Source organism: Phyllosticta capitalensis (assembly GCF_038381095.1).
Source record: "Phyllosticta capitalensis strain CBS 128856 chromosome Unknown BKA78scaffold_2, whole genome shotgun sequence".
Taxonomy (NCBI): Eukaryota; Fungi; Ascomycota; class Dothideomycetes; order Botryosphaeriales; family Phyllostictaceae; genus Phyllosticta; species Phyllosticta capitalensis.
The window spans coordinates 2,074,023-2,100,340 of record NW_027117440.1 but is presented as its reverse complement, the minus strand read 5'-3'; the positions used below and the strand labels follow the sequence as shown (position 1 = coordinate 2,100,340).

Below are 26,318 nucleotides of genomic sequence, written 5' to 3'. Positions count from 1 at the left end.
TGGACCTTTCCCAAAAACCTGCGCCTCGTTCTCCTCATTCCTTACCCATCAACACCTGTCGACACTGAGATTTCACCCTCCTACAGCTTTGCCTCCATGGCCGATACCATGTCCAAGTCGGATGCCGAGGTGGCTGAGAAGCCCGCGGCTGCCTTGCACGCCCCGTCAGCTCCCGCGACCAACGGCAAAAAAGTCACCTCCAGGTCTTCCAAATCCGACCTGAAGGCTGCCCCAAAGCATGATGCGCCCAATCCGCAAAAATCCTATGCCGACGCCGCTGTCGAACCCTCGTCTGCAAACCAGTCCAATGGCACAAAGACCAATGGTAGCTCTGCGTCCAACGGAACAACGAATGGCAAGGAGCAAGATGGTATTCTGCGCAAGAGAAAGGGTTCTGTCGGCAAACCAAAAGGCGGAAACGAGAGCTGGTGGAAGCCAAATGGCAAGAAGAAAGATCAACCTACCAAAAAAGAAAAGGCCGCACCCGAAGACAAGACCGTCGTCTATGATAAGGTCGAGGGACCCGACGGCCAGCGCTTGATGAGCGTGAAGCCAGACGACAACTATGAAGCTGCTCTCAGACAGGACAAGAAGGAACAAAAGCCCGAATGGGAGAAATCGGAGCTCACCAGTGGCAGGAAGGCGGGAGCTGGTTGGGATTCGAGCGGGTCAGTGGGCCTCGACATTGCGAGAGTACACAAACTGACATTAGTAGCATTCGATGGGCTCCGCTGAATGTCCCCCTCAAACGCCGCCTTCAAACCCTCATGGTCCTCTTCCACACCCTCACCATAGCCTGTTTTCTCGCACTTTACTTCCTTGTGTGCTCTATCCCCTTCTTCTGGCCCCTCATCTTTCCTTACACCATTTACGTCCTGTTTTCCAACGCCGGTCAATCTGGCAACCTACGACACCGCTCAGACTGGTTCCGCCGAAGCCCAATCTGGTCTCTCTATGCCTCGTACTTTCCTGCGCGGCTTCACCGCACCACCGAGCTGCCGCCCACGCGCAAGTACATATTCGGCTACCATCCACACGGTATCTTGTCTCACGGAGCGTTTGCGGCGTTTGCCACTGAAGCCCTTGGCTTTTCGCAACTGTTCCCTGGCATCACCAACTCTCTGCTGACCCTCGACTCGAACTTCCGCATCCCCTTCCATCGCGACTACCTTCTGCGCCTCGGTCTGGCATCAGTCTCACGCGAATCATGTGAAAACCTTCTCTCGAAAGGCGGCCCCAACGGCGAAGGCATGGGTCGTGCCATCACAATCGTCATTGGCGGCGCGCGCGAATCCCTTGACGCAGCTCCTGGCCAGCTCCGTCTTGTCCTCTCTCGCCGCAAGGGCTTTATCAAGATGGCGATTCGCACCGGCGCCGACCTCGTCCCGGTGCTCTGCTTTGGCGAGAACGAGTTGTACGAACAGTTGGAGGCGCAGCAGCATCCGCGCGTGCACAAGATTCAGCTCCTCGTCAAGAAGTTCATGGGTTTCACGGTGCCGCTTTTCCACGCGCGCGGCGTCTTCAACTATGACGTGGGCATGATGCCATATCGCCGGCCGCTCAATGTCGTGGTCGGTCGTCCCATCAAAATTGAGCAGCAGTCGACGCCTGATCCTGCGTACGTGGATGAGATGCACTCCCAGTACGTACGTGAGCTGAGAAGGCTCTGGGACGACTGGAAGGACACGTTTGCCAAGGAGCGCACGAGCGAGCTAGAGATTGTCGAGTAGAAGAGACCAGCGACTTGCCATCTTTCTTTTTTCAGACCTTGTCCTAATATCTCTTCCTTGCTGTTGGGGTTATGGCTTCCGCTTTTTCTTACACTTTTTTGCCAGGCATGAGCTAGCGCTGCGAAGACATGATACGGCAGCGACCTTGAAGAAGCAGAGAAAACAAAAGTAGCAACAAACTACGACGTCATGACTAGCTTGGCTTTTTCTTCTGCAACGGCAATGGCGATACGGATGGAGCGGACAGACGGATGGGACTGGGAGCTGGGATAGAATTGAAAATGTAGCCCTAGAAGACAAAACAAGGCCATGCACAAATCATCTCGTTATCAAATCCTTGAGCTTGGGTGGCGGTGCAGATGCTTGGTGAGTGTGATTGTGAGTAATCTTTGAAGATCTCTTCACGCTTTTCCTATCCCGAACCTTGATAAAACTAATCACAGGGCAGAGCACAGGTGCTTGAATGCTCCCAATAGCTTTCCTCCAACAACCTTTCATGTCCAAGTCTTGGGGTTGTCAGGCATTTCAATTCTTCCCTATGCACACACGGCTCTCTCGACTTTGTGATTCGGCTACCTACTACTCACCGGCCCTGCACCGGACGACTTTGACACTTTTGACTTGGCTCAGAAGTTGACAATTATTCCGTCACTTGAAAGAACCGCACGAGATTAACTTCATCCGTAGCAGAAGATTCCACAAAACGAAGTTTTGGCTGGTCGAAAGACCCTGCCTGGTGCCTACCGCCGGCCGCTCGGCGGCGGCGCCCGTTGGAGAAGTAGTTTCGGGGTTCATTTACAAGGTGAATGGTATGTACTGTCCTCAGGTGTGATTTTTGTGGCCTACCTTGCCAAGAGAAAATGCCTTGATGGACCGTTGTCCCGTGGATTAAATGTGGAATTCCCTTCTTTCTGGCCACGCTATATACATGTCAAGGCACACACACGCGTAGTAAACAGGGGAGTAAGTCATCGTGCATCTATCTGATCCTTGGTTCAACGTCTTCAACTCCGGTGGTGCCATTTTTACCACGTGGAACTAACTTCCTGTCGACCTGCCTGATCTACCTACATATCTACCCTCGCTTTTTCCATCCCACGCCGTGCATCTTCCTCCAATTATCCAGTTCGATGCTCGTATGTGAAGTTGTGATGTACAAAAAGGATGAGTACAGAGGAAAAGGGAACTGGATTACATGTGTGTTTGGAGTGATGAGAGGGAAAAGGAACGAAAAAAAAAATGCCAGAGCAACAATTGAGAGACATGGATCCTATCCTGTATGTGACTTGATGCTGTACACGTGCAAGGTGCTTCATTGTTTCTCCTGTCTGATGAAGCAAGCCCACAACGCAGCAGCAGTAGTAGCGGCAGCAGCAGCGAACATTTACAGCAGCACGCCCACAAACAACGATCCGGAATCATACATAGACGAGGGGCAGGCAATTCGAATCGTTTTTCTCCACTCCTCTCGACAACAGTGATGATGCATGCAACAGACCGCCCCCCGCACCAACTCCACACTCCACATTCAAAACGCTGCTGTTGCCCGGCCTGCTCTGCTAGCACCCACCAGCCCACTACTACGGCCCATTCACACCATTCAAGCCACGAGCCTCCCACGCTATCACGCCATCCTTCCATCCGACATTTCATGACTACAGTGACGCTCCCCAGACCCCCATGTCCCCTAGAACAAAAAAGAAAAAGAACAGAACAGGCAAAACAGACGCCGACCGGGCTTCCCAAGTGATTCATCGAGTATGAAGAACTTGCCAGGAGTAAAAGAGTACGAAGAAGATTAGAGACAATGTCTAGAATACTCATTCCGCATCGGTGGAGCCGGTGATAGGAGGAGTCGAGCGAGGTTTGGGGGTTGGGGGTTTCCACCAGTCTTCTGCTCCACGTCCTAGATTGGATACACATTAGCCCGATGCACTGTATGCCATGTCTGCATTTTTGGATCATCGGCCGACGGGTTATCCACTCTTGGGACGACCTCTTCTGGGGCTTCCGTTTGGGGCCTCCTCTTTTGAGGAATCATCTCTCTGGCCCTGCTCTTCCGAGCCCCCCTCTTGAACTCGTTGGCCTCCAGATTCCCGTGAACGCTTCAGGGAGCACTACTCGTCCTGATCGTATTCTGGGTTGGTGGGCTTGGGACCGTCCTTACGGATTGGAATCTTGATGCCCTGGTTCGCAAACTTTTTGCTGAGCGGCGTGCTCTCAATGACACCGGGGAACTTCTTGGCGCTGTACACTTGGAAGGTGTCGCTAAAGACGGAAGCCAGCACGGGAGCTTTGCCTTGGTTGAGACCGTTGCCGCCAATGGAACCGACGTTGACAAAGTTCATCTTCAAGCTGCTGCGGATTAGATTCGAACATTTCGATGCAGGGCTCGCGACTCACCGAAACAATCCCTCGGTACGGACTGAAAGATCTTGAAGTACAAACCAGAAGCCCGGCTTTTCGTCACAGTCGTCCAATCGAAAGGCATTGACGCTCAGGCTTCCAATCAGGTTGCGTGTAAACATGCCCGTTGCCGAGTTGTTTGTCGCTTGATGAGTCATTGGTACCACGGGTAAGTTCGGGGCCTGCACACCACCATAGCCAGGCTGCGGCGGATACCCCTGAGGTGGAGGATATTGCATTTGGTTGGCGACTGGAGTTGGAGGCGGGTATCCTTGTGGAGCATATGGCCCACCCTGCATATGGTGAGGCATGCCTTGGGGGATGTGCGGCACGGCTGTCATGAAGCCTGAAGGACCACCAGAATATGAGCCTTGACGCGGCATAGCCATACCGTATGGTCCCGGCGGTTCACCCCAACGTTGGTCCGCGCCTGGAGGGTACGATGTAAGAGTGCTAGTGGAAATAGAAATTGTAGGTGCTCCAGAAGAAGCGCGGACCAGGTTTACTTCCTGACGACCGTCCTGCGACCAGAGGTCTACAGTCAAGACGAAAAATGTCGAGTCAACCTCACTGTGACGCGTCAGTAAGAAAGCTGGCAGAGCAATCGTACGAGCAAGTCTTACTCAAACGGCACCTCCTGTCCAGTCGAGTCTCTGACTATTAGACGAATGCACGGTGGCGGGGTGATGGGTCGGCGATCCTAGATCAAATGTCAGAGGTTTTGGAATAACATCGAGGTGCCGATTCCTACCTTGTCGCCAAAGCCGCACATTCGCGCGCGTACGGGCTGCTGCTCGACGCGTAGCTCGAATTTCCAGCCATTTGAGTCTCCGATAAAAGGTTTGAGAAGCGCCTCGGTTGAAGGCTGCGGCGGCGGGAACTGGTGCTGATGCTGGTGCTGGTGCTGGTGCTGGTGCTGGTGCTGATGCTGATGCTGCTGCGGCATTGGCACGCCGTACATGGTGTGGGAGCTGGCGGTGTTTGAGGACGAGGCGCTCAGTGGGCTTGTGTGTTCGCTCAGAGCCATGTTGGGAGGAGGAGGATAGCCAGCGGCGCCGGGTCCAGGACCGATGGGGTAGGGGTGTTCTCTTCGCGGTTGCATGGTGGAAAAACCGGAAGGGGCGATGTATATAACAGCGGCGCAAAATTGTTGGGGCAAGGAGTGCAGTGCCAGAACAAAGGTGGCCGGTTGGAGGGGTGAATTTACAAGGGCGAAAAAGAGGATTCAGCGGGACCGCGTAGTTTGCGTCGAGGTTTGGAAGAAGGCCAGATCAAATGGAAAGGGCGTGCGAGCGCGCGCGCGGAAGGAGCAGGGATTGGTGGCACTGGGGAGGCGCACGAGCGGCGAGGCGTGATGAAGGACAATTGGAGGCGGAGCGAGTGGTGGAGCTTGGAAGGCTGAAAGGTAGGGTGGCTCAAAGTACTGTGCGGTTGGCGTGGACAGACGGATGGCGCGCAACGAGCGGAGAGGACGACGGCAAGGTTACTCGAGGGCTTCTAGACGTGTCCCATGGCAGAGAGGCTGAGGCTGGGTGGGAGTTGGCGTTGAAAAGGCGGCGGGAGTAAGGTAGACAGACAGGTCGAGAGACGAGCGCAGAGGAGTCGCAGTGGTTGGGTTGGGCGGACGGGCAATATGCAGCAATGTTGCACGACCGTTGGAGGTGGGAGGACGACGATCGGTTCAACGGCGCGTCATTCAGAAGATGCTGTGGTAATGGACGAGGAGAGCCAGCGGTCGGGAGACGGGTGTTGAGGCAAGGAAGTTGAGTAGATGTTGTGGGAGTGGGTGTTGGTAGATGGTAGCTTGCCAGAGCCAGAGCCGGAGCCAGAGCCAGGGAGCGGGCGTGGAGACGGCGGGAGAGCGAGTCAAACAGCTTTGGTTGGATCCGCCTTGCCGCTTCGAGACTCCATGCCGCTGCAAATGCGCATCCGTCCATGCTAGCGACACGCTTTCTTTTTGCGGCGCCCATGGTCTATCCCTTGATGTTTTCTTCGCGCTACCGTACCTGTCACATTTCTTTGGCCTGCCTGACTGTCTGCTTTGAGCTGGTCCGTCCAAAAAGGCGTCCAGCGCGGCCCGCAGACGCCTGTGGGAGCTGCCCTGGGCTCTTGGGCGCTCCGTGCTGCTGGGCGCAACGACTTTAGGTTGCTCAGTTGAAGCCGTCAAACACTTCTCCAGATGGACATGATTATCATCTGGATTAATTCCTTGTTTTGTTTTTACCCGTGTTCATGACTAGGGCTATTATTTTTTATTGTTCCTCCTTTCCCCTCCAAGGCTGCTCGCCCGCCCCTCCCTCCCCTCCACTCTCCACCCAGGTCCCCGACTCCTGGAAGCACGACAAGGCCGCCATTCGCCGCCACACGCAGTTCCAAATCCACGTCAGCGTATCCCGCCCCGGCTCCGTCCTGCCGGTGACGAGCTGCAGCCACCGTGTGCCCGCCCGTCGCGACCTTTACGTTTACCATCCTCAACACCACGACCGTCATATGAATAGTCATATTCTCTATTTGCCGTCTAACTTATCTACGTGCCTTTGCAGGGTTGGTGACAGAGCCAAAGCAATGAAAGTTTGAAACCACGCCCGCTGCCGCCACTGTAGCATGCCCACCCTTGACCTCTCAGCTCCATCCTCTCCCTGTCAGCAAAATCCCTCAAAACTCCGTCCTCTGCAGACTGAAAAAGGAAAATTCAAGAGTGCCACATGCAGCAATTGCCACGTTCGGAGCAACCCCCTCTCGTCGTCCATGTGGTCCCTGTCGCAGCCTTCAACCAAAGTGAAACAGCGTCTGCTTCTTGTTTCGGTTACCCTTCTTCTTGGATCCGGGGAACGTTTCCTCGTCGTCGGCCGCCGCTCCCGCTCCCGCTGCCTCGCTCCTCGACCCTCCCACGCCCCAAGCGTTGACTGCAGGCCCCGTCCCGTTGACGTTGCGAACTGCTCTGCCATTGTAACCAGGCGTGAAGACTGTCGACGTCGGCTTCTTTGCCGCCGGCAGCGCCGGAAACGCGTCCTCCGACGTCTTTTTGACATTGACTTCCGACTGTGTACGTGACGGCGCGGGCGACGGCCTGCTCGATGATGCCGCCGAACCCCCCCAACCACTCGTTGACGCTTGGCCGGCCCGACTCGACGACGCCGCCCCGTTGCTTGACAGCGGCGGGAACAGGCTTGACGTGTTTGAGCTTTGGCCCGAACTTCGACCCGCCGTGCCCCAGCTGCCCTTTTGGCTGACAGCAGAACGCGACGATTGCGCCGTGGAGCTCTTGAGCTTCAGGACCCTCGACCCTCCCGCCCCAGCGGCTGAAGCCGCGCTCCCGCTCCCGCTCGCGCTAGGCAGGGATGGGTAGTCCTCGTTGATCGCCTTCCAGTTGTTCCAGGCCTTGAGCAGCCCTTCCCGCTTGCTCGGAATCTCGAAAATCTCTGCGAGCTCCTTGACCAGCTTGCCCAGCTCGGCCGAGCTCGTATCGAAAAGAGAAAAGAATCCTTCAATCAGCTGCGCCGCCGTCATCGACCCGTTCTTGTAGAGCGACACATTGTTGCGGAATTCGGCCACCTTGGTCTGGTCGTTGCGGAGCAGATTGGATGCCCTCTCCGTGACGGCATTGTGCCTGAGTCTGCGAGCTTGTTCCTGCGGTGTCTCTGTTGCTGGGGATGCCGTCCTGGCGGGATCTGGGACTGATCCGCCTCGGAGGGACAAGGATGACAGGGATGGAAAGGCGTCCTCTGCTGCTGGTCGGGGAGCTGTCACCGTGGGTGGCTCCTGGGCCCGGGGCGGGGGCCTAGCTGCAAAGGCCTCTGTCGGCGTCGATGTGAGCTGACCACCAAAGGTCCTGGATGTTACCGATTGCGCGCTCTGAATGGCCATTTGCCGCTGATACGCGAGCTCGTCCCGACGGAGTGGTTGTGCGGAAGACTGGGGCAGAGGCTCAGCATTCGGATCGCGTCCGCGTCCCCGACCACGACCTTGTCTACCACCTCGATCTTCGTGGGGCGCGCGGTAATTGAACCCGGACATGTCGACCCTGCGAGCATCTCTACGAGCATCCTTGGACAAGCCGTTGGGATGCGCCTCGAGCTGGTGAGCCTTCAGATCCATCTCTGACTCAAACACCACAAATTTCTTCTCAAGGCACTCGGTGTCTGGGCACATGAAGTGGTCCTTCTTGAAATGAACTTCCAGAGCGTTGTAGTCCACGTAGTACTGTGGTTGGTTTCCTCCGTTCCGTCGATCGCAGATGTGGCACCTTTCGTGTTTGTCGCGGCAGTGCATGTATAGCTCGTCGTCGCCGTAAAACCTTTGTCGACAAAAGCCGCACTCTGGGTGTCCCTTGAAGCCGCTCTGGTCGACAGCACCTGGATTGTCGTCTCCAAACTTTTCGTGTTTGCGCAATTCACTGACGGTGAAAAGCTCGTGCTCGTGGGTAAAGACTTTCTTGTTCCTGGTGCATAGATCACACATGACCTTGTGGTGCACGCTTTTCACATGGCGATGTAGGTCAGGCCACCCCAAACAGGCAACATCACAGGACTCGTCGGGGCAGTTGTATCGCAGTAAAAGGACTGTATCCTCGCAGATCTCGGCGCTCTCGTACTTGATTCCCAGGTTGTTGTCGGTGCTTGTAAGCTCACTTCTTGCAAAGTCCTCAAACCGTTTGTTTGCATCGTCGGTGAAGATGACGAAATCGGCAGATGTCTAGCAGCTTGTTAGCTTCCATCTGTCAGCCAAAGAGAAAATCTCGGGCACTAACACGGCAGTGAGCGCAGGCTTTATTCTTGTAAAGAGCTCTCAGCCTAAGAGAGCAGATATGGCAAGTCCGGTGGTTGCAGGGCGCAATTGACTGGTGGACAACAGGCGATGCGCAAATGAAACATATCTCGCCCTCTTGATCTTCCTCGCCGTCTTGTGCAGGTTGCTTGCCCTTCTTGCCAACACCATCCTTTGGGCTTGTTTGTTGCGTCAAGTGGGCGCCGAAATTTCCACGATTCGCTCCGGGACTGGTAGTGTTTGCTGAATCGTCGACTGCGCCATTCTCTCGCGTACTGCCTGTTTGCCCTCCTTTGTTTCCGCGGCCACGTCCTCCTCGACGCCCTCCGCGACCCCTGTTTCCCTCACCTGTAGCCGAGGCAGGATCCTCAGGGCTCCTGTTGGCGCCTTGGGCTCGGCCTCGACCTCTTCCCCTGCGTGCGGGATTCGACGAGTCGGCGTTGGAAGTGGCAGTGGCATCGGTACCAGAAGACATGTTGTGCCGTTTCTTTCAGGGCGACGCGAGAGCGTGTTGAGCGGCGGTTGGAGTACGATGAGTCGCGTTTGCAGCAAAGGTGGGTGGATGCGAGATCAAAGAGACGGGGGTCCAATTAGCCAGATTCTTGACCAAAGCAAAGAGCGACCAGCGAGTAATAAAGTGTGGGGAGAGATCTGTTGAGTACAGCCCGGTGTGCTGGTAGAGAAAGGTGCGGTACTGTAAACGGAGGAGAGCGGCGGAGCTCGCGAAATTGTCTTTGGCGGCGCCTGTGATGACGCGGGGCAAACGATCATCGCTGTCATCTTGGCGCGGCCTTGGTTGCTTGCGCACTCCCTACCCCAACAGCTCTACACCACACCACAGATCAAGATATTCGGTACAGCTTGCTCACCTCTAGTCCTTCGTTCGCATTCCTATCGGGCTGACAGGGCCTTGAATACCATAATGCGTGGGTCAGTCAACCGAATACTGTCGCCAATTTTCCCCAACTAACACATGTTCCTGTTTCGTAGCATTCGCCGCAATGCCCTCGAGAAGCTGGCTTCTCTCTCCGCCAGCTCGCCCGACGTGGAATCGAGCAGCTCGGACTTCAAAAGACTATACAAGCTTTGTCCTGCTTCATCCTTGCCCAATGGTATCCACGAAGACGAGTCTCCAGCTTTTAATGGCGCGTCCAAAGTTCCCATGGTACATATATTCCCTGAACCAACATACCCGCCAGTCGCTCACAACCAGCAGAGCTTGCCAGAGCTCGAAACCCTTCTCGCCTTGTGTAAAGCCGCTCCTTTGGTCTCGGACAGTGCTACCGCCGAGCAACTTTTGAACCAGCTCGCCCCCTATCTCCCCGAATCTTTTGCTCAGGCCATCGCGCCTTCTCCTTTTCTACGGGACCTTGACCCATCGCCATGGGAGATCCTTACCCGCAACCTGACCTTTGCGATCCTGTCGCTAGGAACGCGGCACCCAACCTTACGAGGCGCTGTTGTCGCGACAATCAATAATTTTGTAAAAGAATGGACCCAATCAGCAGCTGCATTGGCAGGAGAACAGTTGAAGCTCGAGGAACCTGTGGACGATGCTGCCGATGCGCAACTCGCCCGAATCCTTTCCCTGGCCATGTCAATGGTCGGTTTCCTGACCGCTGCGTCGGAGCGCTCATCTGTCTGGAATCCGGCTGAGATGGTTGAACTTATCGAGGCCATTAGAGATGCTCTTTCGGAACAGCTCATGATTGCGCTCGAGGCGTCTGTGTCCAGTGCACTCTATGGCAGCTACGCCAAGCGACACCTCAGGGAGTGGAGGCGTTATACCAAGCACTATGCTGCTATGGGACGCCCACTCGGCGCAATGCTCTTGCACCATTGTTTTATGCAACTGGTCGCATCCTGCACCGGTCAAATCGCTGCTCCAGCTGGAGACCAGTCGGACGACTCAGTACTCGACCGTCTCCAAAAGACTCAGGGTATTGCCGACGGGCACATCGACGAGCAAGTGGATGCGTTTCTTTCGTTGGCTGCTGGTACCGCAGAGGATGAATTGGAACGTATAAACGCCAACTCCGAGTACGTCAAACGCGTTGGGACTGTCTGGCAACAGCATTTGGCCCATGCAGTCATGGCGGATGCCCTCACGACTTACCTCTGCTGCGCCGTGCTCAACGACGAGTTTGCCGACCCGGACAAGTTACTGGACTGGCTTGAGTCTACCATTTCTGATGACATCCTAGCCGCTGACGAAGCCCTTGCGTCGACCGTGCTGAAGGCCATGTCTGTTCTTGGGAAAGCATCTCCTGATACTGCGTCACACCTTTGTCGGTCGTTGCCCCGAGTGATTGTCCAAGGAGGCCTCAAGGAGGGCGTTTCTACCGTCGCTGCTGACTGTTTGGCAAGTGTGTTGATGGTTTTGCCACAGGATGCCGTGATCACGACCCTCTACAGTTTGGGTAATGTGCTAAGCAACAAGATTGACCGCGCAGCTCCGGGTGCTTCACAACTGAACAGCATTGGCAAAGGTGGCACGAACGGCAATGTTTCCGAGCCCCATACTGGTGGTAGCCACATCTCCCTGGCGCCGGCTGATGTGGATGAACCCACCCATGTGTATGCCACGGTCATACAAACGATTGTCGGTGTTGCTACCCGTTGCGAAGATCAAAAGATTTCTGAGCTCGCATTGTCAATGCTTGTTCAGAAAATTGGACGAGTTAGCGCTTCTGTTGATGCGAAAATCATCACAGAGGGCGCTTTGCTTGGTGCTCAAGCCGGAGCAACCGAACTTCGATCTCTCTTGAAGCTGTACTCCAGGCTGGCTCGGGATGGCATCGAGACTGACAACCACCACATTGTAGATGCCGTAAGTGTTCCAACTCATTCTATTTGGGCGCCTTATTGAACAGAGCAGGTCATGAAAGGAAGATGTCATCTTTCCAGGCAATTCAAGGTCGGCCAGCCGCTATTCAACGTGTACCTCCAGTGCATGTTAGAGGACATAGTCAGCAAGGGTGACGCCCATGGTCCGATTGAGGGCACTCACCTGGCCGATACTGAAATCTCAGCACAAGAGATAGCTCAGTTGTTGGCACCTCTTGCGATACTAACTTCGGAAAATGCAAGCACTGCAGAGGACTACATTGAAGAAGAGACCTTCATCAGCCTACAGCGCGATGCTTGGTTCAATGTTGCAGTTCACGGGTTCAGCTTGACTTCGCCACTGGGCAAGAGATATCTCAACGATCTTAGAATCTTGGCCCAGCACAGCCCGACTCTGATAACCGAGAACCGGACTGATCAGCTTGAGAGTGACGTGGAACTCAATACCGTCTTGCGTCGTGGCAAGAGCGGAGAGCATATTGTGGAACAGAAGCGTCGCCTTATGGAGCTCTTGCCTTCTTGCGAGGCCGACATCAAATCTTTGAGCTACCCCGAGGTCGTGTTTTTAAACACTGTTCATCTGGTCGAGGGACTTCGCGCAAGCTCTGGCGACTGCACAAAGATCCTCAACTACTTCATCGACCCCAGACTTCGTGGCAAGGAGATTGGCAACTGCATGGTTGCCATTGCGGAGGCCGGTGTTCGATCGTATCTGACCAAAACTCTCTCTGGAGCATTCCAGGCCTTCTCAGCTCCGTACGTTGCGCAGCAGTTGGCAGTGGTCTTCACTGGCTGCTGCCACAGAATTCTGCAGGCGCAAAAGGTTGCAATCCACTGCGCCGACATCATCATTCAGCAGATTCCCTCAGCGCTCTGTCAAAGGACATCTCTCTTTGCTCTGTTGGAGCTTCTCACCATGATGTGGGCCAGTTGTCTGGAGCGCGAGATCGACGAGTACGAATGGACCTCGACGTTCAAGTCTCCCGTGGAAAACATTTCAATCGAGCTTTCGGACAATTTCAGCTTCCGCCGTAATACGTTGATACAACTCCAGAACAGAGCCCGCGTTTGGGTACTCAGCGTCATGGACATCGCGCCGCTAGACATCAAGGGTCTACTTCAAACGTACCTGTCGGACTACGACGACGATGGAGCCTATGGGCATGTATCCCTTGGGCGATCGTTTGCTTTGGAAATGGGCTCCGTCATTCCGTCCACCGACCAGCGTCTTGGAGCTATTGATCGCGAAAGGGAACTCAACATAAACACTGCCTCGGACTTTATTGCTCAGTACACAAATAGACAGGAGTACCGGTACGTTGAGACAATTCCGGATCACAACGATGCTTGGCTTCGGTTCGGCAACTCTGCGGATCCCTTGATGCGCAAGGCCGTCATGCATCACGACAGCATGGAAGCAGCCCGCGTGGTTCTGGCTGACTTGGAGCAACGAACTCTGGGCAACAAACACGTCTCTATTGTGGAACTGCGCGACGTTCTCAGAAGAGCTGCGGCATTGCTCTGTCGCAGTCCAAGGGACGAGTGCGCTGTTGTGCACCACGTCATCGGTGTGCCATTCGCAGTATTCAACAAGCAATCCATCAAGCTCGGTATCTCGCTGTGGATGAGCATCATCAAGGAGAACCCACGAATGGAGTCTCGCCTCCTCGTCGAGATTGCGGAAAACTTTGAGAAAACAGTCCGCAGGAGACTCGGTCTATTCAATGAGCAATTCCACCATGCAGACCCCTTTTACCTCAAGCAGGAATTTGCGCCGTCTGATCGTGCAGCAAACATGAGGAAGCAACAGCACGCCTACAATCTGATTGCTCCTCATTTCCGCCTGTTGCAATTCCTCGAAAGCCACTTCAGTGCTTCCCGCCTAGGAAGCCCCCACGTCGAAAGGGTCTACCACCGCCTGATTCACATCATCCTATCTGCAATGGGCCACACTACCAATCACCCGTTGACTCGCGAGGCTCATCTCCACGTTGTGCTGCTCGGTCTCAGGATCCTCCAGTTCAGCACTGGAATGAGCATAGCTGCTCAGTGGCGGCTGAAAGACCGCATCCTTTCTGCGGCATTGGCATGGTTCAAGCAGAGGCCGCGATGGTCCTTCGGAGGCAATCGCTTGCAAATTAAGGCTGAGGGTCAGGTTCTGATTGACATCCACAACGCTCTGCAGAATGTTGCGGCTGTCGGCTTGAACAACAACGGATCTAGGAAGAGCCTCCACGCCAAGCAAGAGTTGCTCCTCTTGTTGCTCGCAAGTGAGCACTACCGCCTAATGGTGTGGTTGTTCCCGCTCGAGAACGACCGGAGGAGTCATACAATGCCCGGTCAGTCCAGCAAGCCGCCTACGGACGCCGTCCTTTCTGGGCTGCTGAAGACGGCTTGGACGGAGCACCCCCACCTTGCAGTACAGCTGGCTGCGAGGTACAACTCGCAGAAGCTGGCAAACGAAGTCAGGTGGCTGGTCCTGAACTTTCCTGAGAAGGTGCTTGATGAACCTGCTGCACTTGAGATTATGCTCGGCCGTGCTCTTCCAGACGACATTTCGTTCCAGCTGAAGTACTTGATGTACTGGGCTCCAGTGAATCCTATTACAGCCGTCACCTACTTCCTGCCTGCATATGGCAACCACCCCTTCATCATTCAGTACGCCATGAGAGCTCTTGAATGCCATCCTGTGGACGTGACGTTTTTCTACGTCCCTCAGATTGTTCAGACTCTCAGGTACGATGTGCTTGGATATGTGGAGCGCTACATTATTGAGACTGCCAAATTCTCTCAATTGTTCGCTCATCAGATTATCTGGAACATGAAAGCCAACGCCTACAAGGATGAAGACGCAACCATTGTAAGTTTTGAAGCCAAATGGAAAAACTCACATGCTGACTGTTGCAGCCTGATTCGGTCAAGCCAACTCTTGACAAGGTCATGGCGAGTCTCGAGAACAGCTTCAGCCCCAAAGACCGCGAATTCTACGACCGAGAATTCTCCTTCTTCAACGAAGTCACTGGTATCTCAGGCAAGCTCAAGCCTTTCATTAAAAAGTCCAAGCCAGAGAAGAAGCAGAAGATTGAGGAGGAGCTCCGCCAGATCAAGGTCGAAGTTGGCGTCTATCTCCCAAGTAACCCAGATGGTGTGGTTGTTGGCATCGACCGAAAGTCTGGAAAGCCTCTTCAGAGTCACGCCAAAGCTCCTTACATGGCCACTTTCCGCATTCGCAAGGAGAAGAATGATGACTCCAACGATGATCGTTTGGAAGAAGCTACTGAGGGTACAGACAACTCGTACGAAGTCTGGCAATCAGCCATCTTCAAGGTCGGAGACGACTGCCGCCAGGATGTTTTGGCTCTGCAGATGATTGCTGCCTTCCGTGGCATCTTTAATGACGTCGGTTTGGATGTCTTTGTCTACCCGTACCGAGTCACTGCGACCGCACCAGGCTGTGGTGTCATCGACGTCTTGCCAAACTCGATATCCCGCGACATGCTTGGTCGTGAAGCCGTGAATGGTCTCTACGACTACTTTGTCTCCAAGTACGGCGGCGAGGATTCCATTAGATTCCAGGAAGCCCGCAACAACTTTGTCAAGAGTATGGCAGCCTACAGCATCATCTCCTACCTCCTTCAATTCAAGGATCGTCACAACGGAAACATTATGATTGATGACGCAGGTCATATTCTGCACATCGACTTTGGTTTCTGCTTCGACATTGCCCCTGGTGGCATCAAGTTTGAGCGTGCTCCGTTCAAGCTGACACAAGAAATGGTTGCGGTCATGGGTGGCTCCACAGACTCGCAGCCGTACCGGTGGTTCGAGGAGCTCTGCATCAAGGCCTTTTTGGCTGCCCGACAGCACTGCGAACACCTGGCGCACATTGTCATCGCCATGCTGGACTCGGGCTTGCCCTGCTTCAAGCCGGAGACGGTGCAGCACTTCCGTGAGAGGTTCGTCTTGGATAAGACGGAGAGGGAGGCGGCCGACTTTATGCGCTTCTTGATCAGGAAGAGTTACAACAGCTTGAGTACCGGCCAGTATGACCGCTTCCAGCTGTTGACCAACGGCATTCCGTTTTAGACTGTTCCAACGACGACTTTGCCGCCAGACAATGGCTGGCCTCTTCTCCTACTGTACAAACTTTAATATACATATTCTCCTGAATCCCACTTTCCACAAAGGATAGCGTGATTGCACAATGAGGCCATGCTAGTGGGCCGTCACGCTGTGCGTCTTGACCAATCACGACGCGGAATCCCGATGACGACATCCGATGCCGGATATCCGAGCAGTACACCGGTAGACCGTAGCTTACTGATATCGACAGGTGTTTAGATGGATTCTGTGATTTCAACTCTCGACTTCAACTGTCTAACTTCAATTCAATTGACATCCACAAATCAGCAATCACTACATCGTCCGGGATCATTGGCGTTGGGCTTGACATAGGGTGGCAGTCGGAGATAACAGGTTCCCGTCTTCTTCGTCAACCAGCTACTCGTTCAAGAGGTGGGAAGAAAAGAGCCAAAGAATGGCTACCGCCAAAACAATCCCGACCACGAGCGCGACGGCGCCCCAAAAAGATCCTACTTTCCGCGTCTACACGTCTTCGCAAGCTGCAACATATGCCCAAAACCGCGGAGCCTATCCCAAGGAGCTCTACGACTTCATCCTTCGTCGGCATGCAGAGACAGGTGGTCAATTCAACCAACTCCTTGATGTCGGCTGTGGGCCAGGCAATGCGATCCGCGACCTTGCGCCACACTTCGACGCCGCAACAGGCTGTGACCCGGGGCACGAGATGATTGCCACAGCTGCACAACTCGGCGGCTCAACGCGCTCCGGAGGCGCCATCACCTGGCGCGTCAGTTCAGCAGAGGAGCTTCGGCAGGCGTCTGGGCTCCCTGATGCATCGGTCGACCTGCTCAGTGCGGCTACGGCCGCCCACTGGTTCGATATGGGTCCTTTCTGGCGCGAGGCCGCAGCGCTGGTCAAGCCGGGCGGCAGCGTCGCGCTGTTCGCGAAGACGCGCATGTACAGCCACCCTGAGAATCCGGCGCGTGAGGCTGTTCAGCAGATCTTGGATGACTACGAGAAGAATGTCATTGGCCCGCACATGATGCCTGGAAATTGGGTGCTGCGTCGCTTTTTTGCCGATCTAGAGCTGCCCTGGCAGACGGATGCGGCGCAGACGGCCTTTGCTGAGGCAAAGTTTGAGAGGTACAAGTGGAACGATTACAGCTTGGACGGTCCTGATGGCAAGGACTTTTTTGGTGGCAGCGAAGTCGTGCCATTGGAGAGGCTGTACGATTTGCTGTCAACGGCGGCGCCGGCGACTAGGTGGCGCGAGGCGCATCCTGAGGATGCGGAGACGGAGAGGGATTGCGTGAGGGCTTTGACGACAAGGCTGAAGGAAGTCTCGGGCAAAGATCAGTTGAGGCTGACGCAAGGCCTCGCTCTCTTATTTTTCAAGAAAGCGGAGAGATAGAGCTTAAGGTGAGAAGGACCAGGCTGCAACTCTCAAATCTAGATTATGCTTACAGACAAGGATCATAGAATCGCCCCCAAAGATGGCTCAATGAGTCTTTCAGCCTTACCTTCGAGACCCTGGAATAAAATACCAAAATCAATGTCTATTTAAGCAGTTCCTTCGCCAGGAGTAGCAAAAACAGATGGTAGATTCTCCGAACAACGTTTTCGTCAATGCTTTATTGGTAAGTATAGATCACCTTTCATAGTTGGTTGTCTGGTGGTCTGACTGCATGATGCAATGCAGCATTACTGTACATAAGCCCCCACTCTCGGCTGAACACATATACCCTCGCAGCTGCTTGAATATACGCGCCGGCACGTCTCTGTCTCCGCGACTATCACTTTTGCAATATGATATCAATGCAGTGAACTTCGTTATTGACTGTAGGGCACCCGACGTTGATTTCTAGGGGATATTTGCGGAACCACTCAAACTTGGCTCAGCCTCATCACCCCCAGTCGGTCCACCAGGATGGAGCCTTTGCACGCTCTTCGTTACCGATCCAGATCAGGGCTGTATGTTTCCCCATGATCAAGTGTCCCGACATCATTTTGGTGTTTTGCTCACGTCAAACAGGTCGGATTACTATCGGCGTGCCGTTTCGAAGACCTCCAAGACCTTCAGAAGACGGAAAGGAGAAAGGGAAGGAGAAATCGACCTTGACATTGACGACAAGCTCGCCCGTGAATTGGAAAGACAAAATTGTCCGCAACCGATAGAATTGCCGACGACCAATTTGATGTCAGTGGAACCAGTGTCTCATCACTCAGAGGTCCAGGATACTCGTGTAGAAGACCAGGAGTCTCCACATGAGGATCGAGGGCTTCAAAATAGAAACAAGGGAACAAGACAGGGAAAAGTGGCTTGGCAAGGTGAGAGCAAAATCACAGTCTATGTGAAATGACAAATGAGTGATAGGTCGAAGGCTTTTCAGTCGTACCTCCAGAATTCGCAGCGGATGTTTTCTCTGTCGGGAAGTTATGAACCAAGTTCCATTCTAAAGGCTGCTCTGATCCGAAAATGGATAGATACTCGAGTTTGATTGCTCCAACCCCCGAAATTACTTTTCCCAGGGAGAGAGCACCGATGCCAATTTCAAATTTGGGGTCGTCATAGAGCGCAGAGACGACTCATCAAAATGCATGTAAGTGGCTGATTATGCTTCGAGGTATCTACTGCATTGAGACGATCATATTGATATTTTGCTTCTCTAGTGCTCTCTTGCACATTGTCTACCAAGATGCAGCGGATTATTTCCAAAAATTTGAAGCGCTTCCGCCCCCGCTTGCTCTTGTGTATGATGCTCAAGCTCCGGTGCCACCGTCTACTGGAAAACACCCATTTCAGCCACTCAGGGCAGAGATGTTGTCTTCAAAATCAGTGACGCAGATGCCCCTGACCGGTATACTGGACTACAGTCGGACTTTTGATATACCCCACGACAAACCTGTTCGCACAGTTGCTCAAATAATTGGACTCGAGCTTTCACTGCTTCAACGCGATTGGAAACGCACATCTTGTGATGAACGACTGGGACATTCGAAGGCTGTCAATTATTCGCTACCATTGCTGTCCAATGCGATACCTCAGCATACCGATCCCCAAACCGGAAAGCTAGGCGACTCTTCTAACACCAAAGATTCTGCGGACCTTCCACCTCCGCCGGGGTATAACGTCGCCGGTAATGATATCGCCTCTCTAATGACGACAAAAGTGGGTCTTCTTGTGCAGTCTCGAGAAGAACAAAGTGAGAGGGATGCTGAGGAAAAGAGAAGGAAAGAGGAGGAAAGAAGGAGGGCCGCCCAAGGCGGGCCTCTTCCCAGTAGTAGCAAACCCGTTGAGACAGCCTCTGATCCTTCACCAGTGGAGTTCGAGGTTGCGCAGAGATTGAGATTGAAGGCCGAAAGAAATGAGGCCAAACGGCAAAAAGAGGCTGAAGAGGCCAAAAGAGCGGCTGAAGAGGAAACGAGAAGGTCTGGAGAAGATCGACTTCTTAAAATTCATGAGCTCATCATCGCATCGCGTGATGAACAGATTGCCCGTGAAAAGGCCTTACAGACCCAGCTCGCCGCGGAAAAAGCAGAATCCGCCGCCAATGCTGCCAAGGCTGCAGCTGAGAAACAAAAGGCAGCTGAATTGGCCGAGAAGTTGCTTGAAGCTGCGAACAATGGGGAAAGAGCAGATGTCGGAAGTGACAAGGCAACTGTGGAAGTCATCTGGAGACGATTGAACACCCTCGAGGCCGTCGTCGATGACCTACGTTGGAATATTCATTCTCAGGATGAGCAACTTTTCCGCGAAGAAGTTGTAGAAGGCATAGGAGCAGCAGCTAAGGAGGACGCCGATTTCGTCATCAAGGAAGCTGCTGAAAAAGAGGAATGGGCAAAAGTTCTACCGGTCACAACAGAGAAAGCTTGCAAAGAGGCCTCATCTGTTCCGAGTGGAAAAATGAAGGAAGCCGAATCTTCATCTCAAGTTCGACAAGGCGAACCAAAGTCTGAATCACATTCTGTGCGTAATTCAATGACTTTTCCGCTCGATTTTCCGGACAGCCTACCCTCTGGAGATCCTAAGCACCACAAGACAGTCTTATTTTCCTGCGAGGAAAATTTTCAAAGGCTACTACGAGCAGGCGAACCAAGTCGAGTGAAAAAATTCATGCAGGACCACCCAGAGGTTTTGGACGAAGAAAAATTTGCCTGGGTTCAAGAATTGTTAGATTTTGGGTGCTCGTCGGATGAGGTTGTTGACTTGCTTATATCAAGGGCTCAAGATTCACCCTGGATATTTTTCGAGCAACGAGAGATTCTAGACGCCCGTCCGCGCATGGATTGGCATGTCAGATCCTGTCCGCATACGAACCTTGTTGAAGATGATTTGGACGATTCTCCTTTGCCAAGAGAAACCGAAAATCTATCAAGAACTTCCAGTCTCACGTCAAGCAGCGGATATATTGACGTCAAGAACGTCTTTGAAGGTCTTTGTGGCCTTGGAGGTATCTCCCCATCAACGCGCAACCTTTTCCAATGGACTGGCCGAGCATCCTTTGATTTTGACAAACAAGAAGCAAGCATATCTTACAACACGCACAACGACCGAAGGCTACAGATCTTGCAAAATTTGCAACAGGTCATACACAATCTGTGCTGTGCCGCCAGCCTTCTCCAGGATTCCCGCCTTTGTTGTGACAGTTTCACCTTACTAGTCCTCCCGGAAGGATCACAAGTTGAGATGGTCCGCATACCATTCTCATATTTGGTGTCCATGTACAGCATTACATCAGAGATGATCGACTCTTTTGAATCACCAAATCCACCAAAGGCTCTTAACCTTTTGACTGACCTAGATAAACCACTTTCTCGGATGTTGGAAGCCTTACGACAAACACCGGAGTGGACAGGAGGCTCGCAGCAAATTGAAGACATCGAGTTGTGTTCTCTGATTATCCAATTGCTTTCAGTTGGATTTCTGTCCTACATGCAAGCTCATATGACTCCTCTTGAGCCCTTCTTTTTGGACAGAGATATCCGAAAAGTCTTGCTGTTTGGAGCAAGAGAGCCTGGAGGGGATCCTGGAATTATCGCAGAGCCGATCACTTTGACCTGCATGAATGACATGCTTCGAGGTGACGTTCTCGTTTTTCGACCTATGAGTGTGCAAGCTCCAGAGTCCAGGCTTAATGTCTCGGGAACTCCGGAAGACATTCTCGACACCTGGGGCCCCGGCTGCTTTTTGACCGTACCAGGCAAAGAGGACACGGAGGACCTTCTTGGGATACGCATCAAGGGTGGCACTATCATGACGTCAAAAGAGGACCCAACCATTTGCCATTGGTTCCCGACCACATTCCTTCAGCTTTCCGACCATCCATTCAAGAAGTCTGGACGAGTTACGGTTGGAGCGCCTCCTGGATCACTGACAGTCATCAGAACGTCCTGTCACAAGAATGAAGAAGACTTCTTCGACCAATATGAAAGCATTCTGGATCAGTTGGGTACTCATGCAGGCCACTGGGAAGTCATACAACACCAGTTTACTTTCCAGTTCTCTGTTCCGTACGTGGCACTTCAGTACGGAAGGACCCTCGGCAAGGTCCCGACACGAACCATCAAAGAAGAACAACTCTCCAAAGAAAAACTGGACATTGGCTTCTTGGAATCGTTTTGGGGTCTTCAGATCAGCATTTGTACCGGTGTTGCCAGAAGAGTGCGGATGCGAGAGGTGATTGCGGACATGCTGCCAAATTACGTGGCAAGAGGACTTGAAATTCCAGATCCATGGTTTGAGGCAGAAAAGGAAGAGATCATAGGCGCGTTCCGAGACGAAGAAAACACCATCAACTTGAAAGATTGGCTGCGGAAAACCAAAAAGGAGCATCGAGACTTCCTTCTGGGCGCCGCGAGAGGAATCGTCGATTTGCTCAAGTCTACTGGCATCGACAGCGAAGACTGCTTGGCAATCGCCTGCATCATGCCAGAGGAGACTCGCTGCCTGAGAATCAAATGCGAACACGAAAGCTACTGGGCAAAGATGCTGGCGGATTCGGAGACGTGCGCAACTTTCGCGTACTTCACCCGCAAATGTCTGGAGACGGACACGATCGAGTGTTCAGGACCTTCCACGTCATGGCCGTCGACCTCGATTCTTAGCACTGCAGTCTCACTCCACCAGAAATCCAATCATGCGAGGCCTGTCAGTAGTCAGCTCGTGCTCCAAAATGGAGAGAAATACTTATAGGCAAGCGTCATTTCCGTCTCCAAGTCACGGTAGAAAAACGGCCTGCAGACCACACCAGACTGTTACTTTCCGAGTCACCACTATGGAGGATCCCAGACGACGCGTGGCGTCGATTCATGCAAAGGGAAGCAAAACGGAGACTCCGTGAGAGACAGGGCAGAACTTCCACCGCGAACCCGGTCCTTGTTTTGGTTAATGAGCCTTCCGCCAGGACTCCGTATTCTCGCTCTCCTCGACATCTTTCGCCTTCTCCCCAACCCCCAACCGGAGCTTCCAGATCACTCCGATCAGCTTCAGGTACTATCGCGGGTCCAAGCAGCTGAGATAGGATGAATTCATGAACTTGTTTCGCTGAGCAGGATAAGGCTTTCATGAAGGCGATAGTCTGGGGCACCAGAAAGCACCTTGTACATATCTAAGTGAATAAGTAGTATGAGGTTGTTTGATAAAGTAACAATCAAAGCTGCCATGAATCATCAGCCTCAATGCTCCAACCGCACACCAACTCCTAGCACACAACACTCCACTCCACAGCAGCACTCCACGACACCTCATGCACAACAGGTTTCTAAACCCAAGATATCCAAGCCCTCATGCGGACCCTGGCGCCTTGCTTGCTCTCGACGCGAGCAATTCTTCTGGCGGTGGCAGGACATCCGGTCCGAATGACATGGGCAGCAGCTCACCCATGGTCTTGACCTGAAAGTTTCCGTCCTTGTTGTGCATGAAGATTGGGGTATCAAGCTATACGACCAGCAAGTCAGTCTCGCCTCAGACATCTACTTCCCGCCATCTCTCTCAGGAAAAGACCAACTCACATCCAAGAACTCCCTCAAGAACTGCCTGCACATGCCGCAAGGGCTGCAGTATCCCTCAATGTCCGTCGCCACGCCCACGGCGCGAATGTCGCCGTGCTTGTAGCCCTGAACAACGGCAGTGCCGACGGCGACGCGCTCGGCGCATGTTCCGACGGGGTAGGAGGCGTTTTCGACGTTTGCGCCGATCACGATGTTGAGCGCGCTGGAGGTCGAATCGGCTCGCGGGCGGAGGAGCAGGGCGGCGCCGACGCGGAATTGGGAGTAGGGGCCTTGGAAGGGTTAGTTCTACATGTGTTTGAGAGAGCCGACTTGAAGGTGGCAGCGGTGCGTCATTGCTCTTTCGGGAAAGTGGGATGAAGTTGAGCGCGCTGACGGCGCTGGCTGGCATGAAGCGACTTTTCCGAGGCCTTCGCAACAGCACAAGCAAGGCGATGATGGTGCGCTCAAGGAGAAGCAACGCGCATGGGTACGCAGCAACGTCACACAAGCAGCAGAATCAGGACTAGGTGAAGCAGTGATGTGCATGATGGCAGGGAGAGGGGAAGAACGCAGATCTCACGTACAGTATGCCCGCTCGCGCGCTTCAAGGCATTTCTCGGACAGAGCGGTGAGCTCTTGGGCAGTGATGCCGTACTGGTCAAGACTGAGTTCCTCGACGGGCATTGTGAAGAGGAGAGAGGGAAAGGAAAGAGGGAGGAAGTGAGAGGCCGAGGCTGATGGAGGTTGGAGGGGCAGCTCCCAGCTACCCCGGTCGCCTGCCCGCTTTTGATTGGCTCCGCCGCATTCGGCCTTCCGCCTCGGTTGGTTTCTTCGACACTATCTCCTACCGCTGACAATTACATGGCCTTTGAAGAGATTCAGGGCAAGGGGTACTCTAGAAGATCAGTGGAATGTCGTAGAATGAGAACCACCTCCAGCAGATCTCAATATCTCGAGTGTAGTTTGTAGACGCACCACTCTTTCCTGCCCTTTCGTAATATTGAGCATGTCGTATCATCCTTATCAAACAAGCAGCAATAAGCAGTCGGTCACGGCTCAAACTGGAAAAAAAAAAAAATACGCACATGCAGAGAGCACCAGCCATGGTCACGGCCACAGTCACGGTCCAGCAACAGCGTCAGAAGGTGGATACGGCACTTGAGGGATGTGGAGCCGACCGCTCGCAGAACCCCAATGCCGGCGTCGGCATCGTGTTCGTTACTCGATAGACACGTTTTCATTCGCCCGGAGCAGTCGAGCATCGGTCGAGCTCGTCAGTGTTTGTCGTCTGTGTTCGCCCGGTCCGTCCACCCGTCCGTCCGTCCGTCCGTCCGCGTGTTTTGGATCGGGAAGGTGGGTCGAGAAGCGTGGCGGATCGCCAAACGACCATGTGGTGGTGGTGGTGAACTGCGGAGCCGCATTGCTTCTTGTCCCTCTTGAGAGTCGCACGACGGACGGCTCTGCGAGATGTGCATTGTTTGAAACAGCCGCTCAAATGGCGGTCTGCGCGCGGGACCGTATTTCCTGCGCTTCTCTGTGTGACATCAGCGCCACCGGCTTTGGCCTGCGTATGCTGTATAGTCATCTTCTCCCCGATGGAGAGACACCATCATGTCTGTCTCCAGCATCGTAAAGGCGCCAGGTGGCAAAGTAGATGCAGCGCGTTGAGCTTCGCAAAGCACTCCGCAACAAAAGCGGATATCGCAGACCGGATGGTGAACCTCCGTGGAATTGGAAAACGTTGGGCAATTTGTGCGGTGTCATCTCGTACTCACCAACAGTCTAGATGGCCGCCAAGGTTTCCTGGTAGCTACGACTCTTGCAAGTCCAGCCGAACGGGAATAGGCGAGCGGAGGTAGAAGTAGACGGCGTTCGAGCACCTTACAGCATCATACCCTGGTCGTGTCCGACTCAGTCTGAGTTTTTACTCAGCAGCAGCATCTGCAGGTAGTCGGTGCATGACCATCAATCCTGCACAACAGCTTCTACTATAGCAGCAGACCTACTGTATCGCGGTGTGTTCACCGCAGCTACGAGGAGCGCAAGCTAAACAATTGGAACTGAAGCTGAAGGCTAGCTCATGTCGAGTCCCAATCATCGCCACAGGCAAATCTAGAGTGATCTACACCATCTCTGCGCAGGAACAAACAAAATCCAAAAGTTACACCAACCCAAAGACCAGCTGCCAGCTGCCAGTTGCCCGCTACGCCGCCGTCCACAGTCCGAACCCGTCGCCTCGCCGCTGGCTCTCCGCCCCCAGATGCGACATGCAGCGCGGCCCCCAGCTTCGTCGTGCAAACAAGCAAGCACCCCAAGCAAGCCTCCATCACGTCTCCAGCAGCAGCTTCCAGCCGCAATACTAGTGCACCGCCGCGCCGCAGCGCCCTCTTCGGCCAGCGAGTCAGGCAGCCATTCGCCACTCGCGTGGCAGCAGCGTGGCTTTTCTCTCTGCCGACTTTCTCGCTTTTCAGGCGTCCGCGACCAGCATGTCTGCGGCGCGCGCGCTTCCGCTGCCCGCGCGTGGTGGCAGGGGATTCGAGGTGAAGGGAGCGAGGCCCTGGCCGTGGCCGTGGCCGTCCCTAGTCAACCGGTGGTTGGCTGGCCGGTTCGTGTGCCGAATGCGTCTGGTCCCCGCCATGGTGGGTTTCGGTCTGTTTTTGGTCGCAGACACACACGACTCTTTCCTGGTTGAAATTTTTTCTCATGTAAAGGACTACTGCGTCTAAGCCTCGGCCACGACAGCAAAAAGTCAGAGTACCTACACGCAGTAGAGGTAAGGGGGCAGAACAGGCGTGGCCCAACGCTGAACATGGCTGTAAACAGTCCCATCCACGTGCATCGGCAACTGCTTTGCCATCTCTGGAAGGCCGATGGTTTATTTCCACGACGCCTTGCCAGGCCTGGTTTAGCCCCATCCCAGCAGAGTCCAGCTCAAGCAGCCTCACGGCGTTCGCGTCGAGCGAAAACGCGAGGCGGGCGGGCACTCGAAGCTAGCTCAGCGGTCGGTCTGTCGGTCGGGTAAGCGGGAAGGAAGGGCAGATGCATGTGCATATTCAGAACGACGACATGCATGGAATGGGCGTGCGGTGTCGTGTGTGAATGCCTGCATGCGGGCCAAGAGGGCTGATGGTGGAGCCGACGTAGCTGGGTTGTCGTGGTTGCGGTGGTCGGGGAGGAGCAAAAGCAAAAGCCAGCCCAGCCCAGCCCAGCCATGGGAGAACAGGGAAGCAAAAGCCGATCGCCGCGTGGCATGCCTGTAGGCACGCGGCGGGCGGTGGGCTTCCCGGACCGGGTTGCGGCGGGGGTCCTGGATTGATGCAATCACTGCTGTGGATGGCTGCTCAATCGTGCGGGTGGTTGCTCTCGACTCTTGACTTTTCGCCTCTACGTCTTGACTTTGGTGTTGGGCTCGCGCTAAAGCCGCGGCACCTACTAGCTGTCGACGACGGGTCTTTTTTCTTTTTTTGGTCATGGTGCTTTCTCGACCGAAAGTAT

The 26,318-nt window shown here is 54.0% G+C and overlaps 11 protein-coding genes across 11 annotated transcripts; 6 read left to right on the top strand and 5 right to left on the bottom strand.

The window, feature by feature from the left end:
- Nucleotides 1–108: 108 nt before the first annotated feature.
- On the top strand, nucleotides 109–1,730 carry BKA78DRAFT_247052 (diacylglycerol O-acyltransferase 2; the record flags this gene model as incomplete). The annotated part of the gene is made up of 2 exons (XM_066884273.1): nucleotides 109–668; nucleotides 716–1,730. The coding sequence occupies 2 exons, from the start codon at nucleotides 109–111 to the stop codon at nucleotides 1,728–1,730; spliced, it is 1,575 nt and encodes a 524-aa protein (XP_066747978.1).
- Nucleotides 1,731–3,847: 2,117 nt separating this feature from the next.
- Nucleotides 3,848–5,238, bottom strand: BKA78DRAFT_350032 (velvet factor-domain-containing protein; the record flags this gene model as incomplete). The annotated part of the gene is made up of 4 exons (XM_066890908.1): nucleotides 3,848–4,085; nucleotides 4,134–4,706; nucleotides 4,760–4,836; nucleotides 4,888–5,238. 4 exons carry the CDS (start codon nucleotides 5,236–5,238, stop codon nucleotides 3,848–3,850), a joined length of 1,239 nt encoding a protein of 412 aa, XP_066747977.1.
- On the top strand, nucleotides 5,021–6,031 carry BKA78DRAFT_306319 (uncharacterized protein). The gene has a single exon (XM_066887776.1). The coding sequence runs from the start codon at nucleotides 5,412–5,414 to the stop codon at nucleotides 5,700–5,702; it is 291 nt and encodes a 96-aa protein (XP_066747976.1). The 5' UTR covers nucleotides 5,021–5,411; the 3' UTR covers nucleotides 5,703–6,031.
- A 590-nt stretch (nucleotides 6,032–6,621) lies between these two features.
- BKA78DRAFT_306317 (uncharacterized protein) lies at nucleotides 6,622–9,662 on the bottom strand. Its single transcript, XM_066887775.1, has 2 exons — nucleotides 8,887–9,662; nucleotides 6,622–8,831 (listed from the first exon to the last, which is right to left on the bottom strand). Exons 1-2 carry the CDS (start codon nucleotides 9,376–9,378, stop codon nucleotides 6,906–6,908), a joined length of 2,418 nt encoding a protein of 805 aa, XP_066747975.1. The 5' UTR covers nucleotides 9,379–9,662; the 3' UTR covers nucleotides 6,622–6,905.
- A 63-nt stretch (nucleotides 9,663–9,725) lies between these two features.
- BKA78DRAFT_341142 (uncharacterized protein) lies at nucleotides 9,726–15,926 on the top strand. Its single transcript, XM_066890339.1, has 4 exons — nucleotides 9,726–9,833; nucleotides 9,894–11,733; nucleotides 11,782–14,610; nucleotides 14,658–15,926. The coding sequence occupies exons 1-4, from the start codon at nucleotides 9,826–9,828 to the stop codon at nucleotides 15,834–15,836; spliced, it is 5,856 nt and encodes a 1,951-aa protein (XP_066747974.1). The 5' UTR covers nucleotides 9,726–9,825; the 3' UTR covers nucleotides 15,837–15,926.
- A 1-nt stretch (nucleotide 15,927) lies between these two features.
- Nucleotides 15,928–17,607, top strand: BKA78DRAFT_306314 (S-adenosyl-L-methionine-dependent methyltransferase). Its single transcript, XM_066887774.1, has 3 exons — nucleotides 15,928–17,252; nucleotides 17,313–17,470; nucleotides 17,533–17,607. Exon 1 carries the CDS (start codon nucleotides 16,288–16,290, stop codon nucleotides 17,242–17,244), a length of 957 nt encoding a protein of 318 aa, XP_066747973.1. The 5' UTR covers nucleotides 15,928–16,287; the 3' UTR covers nucleotides 17,245–17,252; nucleotides 17,313–17,470; nucleotides 17,533–17,607.
- Nucleotides 17,608–19,404: 1,797 nt separating this feature from the next.
- Nucleotides 19,405–22,452, top strand: BKA78DRAFT_306308 (uncharacterized protein). The gene has a single exon (XM_066887773.1). It carries the CDS (start codon nucleotides 19,738–19,740, stop codon nucleotides 22,024–22,026), a length of 2,289 nt encoding a protein of 762 aa, XP_066747972.1. The 5' UTR covers nucleotides 19,405–19,737; the 3' UTR covers nucleotides 22,027–22,452.
- Nucleotides 22,453–22,617: 165 nt separating this feature from the next.
- On the bottom strand, nucleotides 22,618–23,507 carry BKA78DRAFT_292689 (cytidine deaminase; the record flags this gene model as incomplete). The annotated part of the gene is made up of 3 exons (XM_066886087.1): nucleotides 22,618–22,770; nucleotides 22,845–23,113; nucleotides 23,408–23,507. The coding sequence occupies 3 exons, from the start codon at nucleotides 23,505–23,507 to the stop codon at nucleotides 22,618–22,620; spliced, it is 522 nt and encodes a 173-aa protein (XP_066747971.1).
- Nucleotides 23,508–24,894: 1,387 nt separating this feature from the next.
- BKA78DRAFT_306301 (uncharacterized protein) lies at nucleotides 24,895–25,334 on the bottom strand. The gene has a single exon (XM_066887772.1). The coding sequence runs from the start codon at nucleotides 25,148–25,150 to the stop codon at nucleotides 24,902–24,904; it is 249 nt and encodes an 82-aa protein (XP_066747970.1). The 5' UTR covers nucleotides 25,151–25,334; the 3' UTR covers nucleotides 24,895–24,901.
- An 82-nt stretch (nucleotides 25,335–25,416) lies between these two features.
- On the top strand, nucleotides 25,417–25,978 carry BKA78DRAFT_306300 (uncharacterized protein). Its single transcript, XM_066887771.1, has 2 exons — nucleotides 25,417–25,536; nucleotides 25,586–25,978. The coding sequence occupies exons 1-2, from the start codon at nucleotides 25,442–25,444 to the stop codon at nucleotides 25,815–25,817; spliced, it is 327 nt and encodes a 108-aa protein (XP_066747969.1). The 5' UTR covers nucleotides 25,417–25,441; the 3' UTR covers nucleotides 25,818–25,978.
- Nucleotides 25,581–26,295, bottom strand: BKA78DRAFT_365305 (uncharacterized protein; the record flags this gene model as incomplete). The annotated part of the gene is made up of 1 exon (XM_066892544.1): nucleotides 25,581–26,295. One exon carries the CDS (start codon nucleotides 26,293–26,295, stop codon nucleotides 25,819–25,821), a length of 477 nt encoding a protein of 158 aa, XP_066747968.1. The 3' UTR covers nucleotides 25,581–25,818.
- Nucleotides 26,296–26,318: the final 23 nt, after the last annotated feature.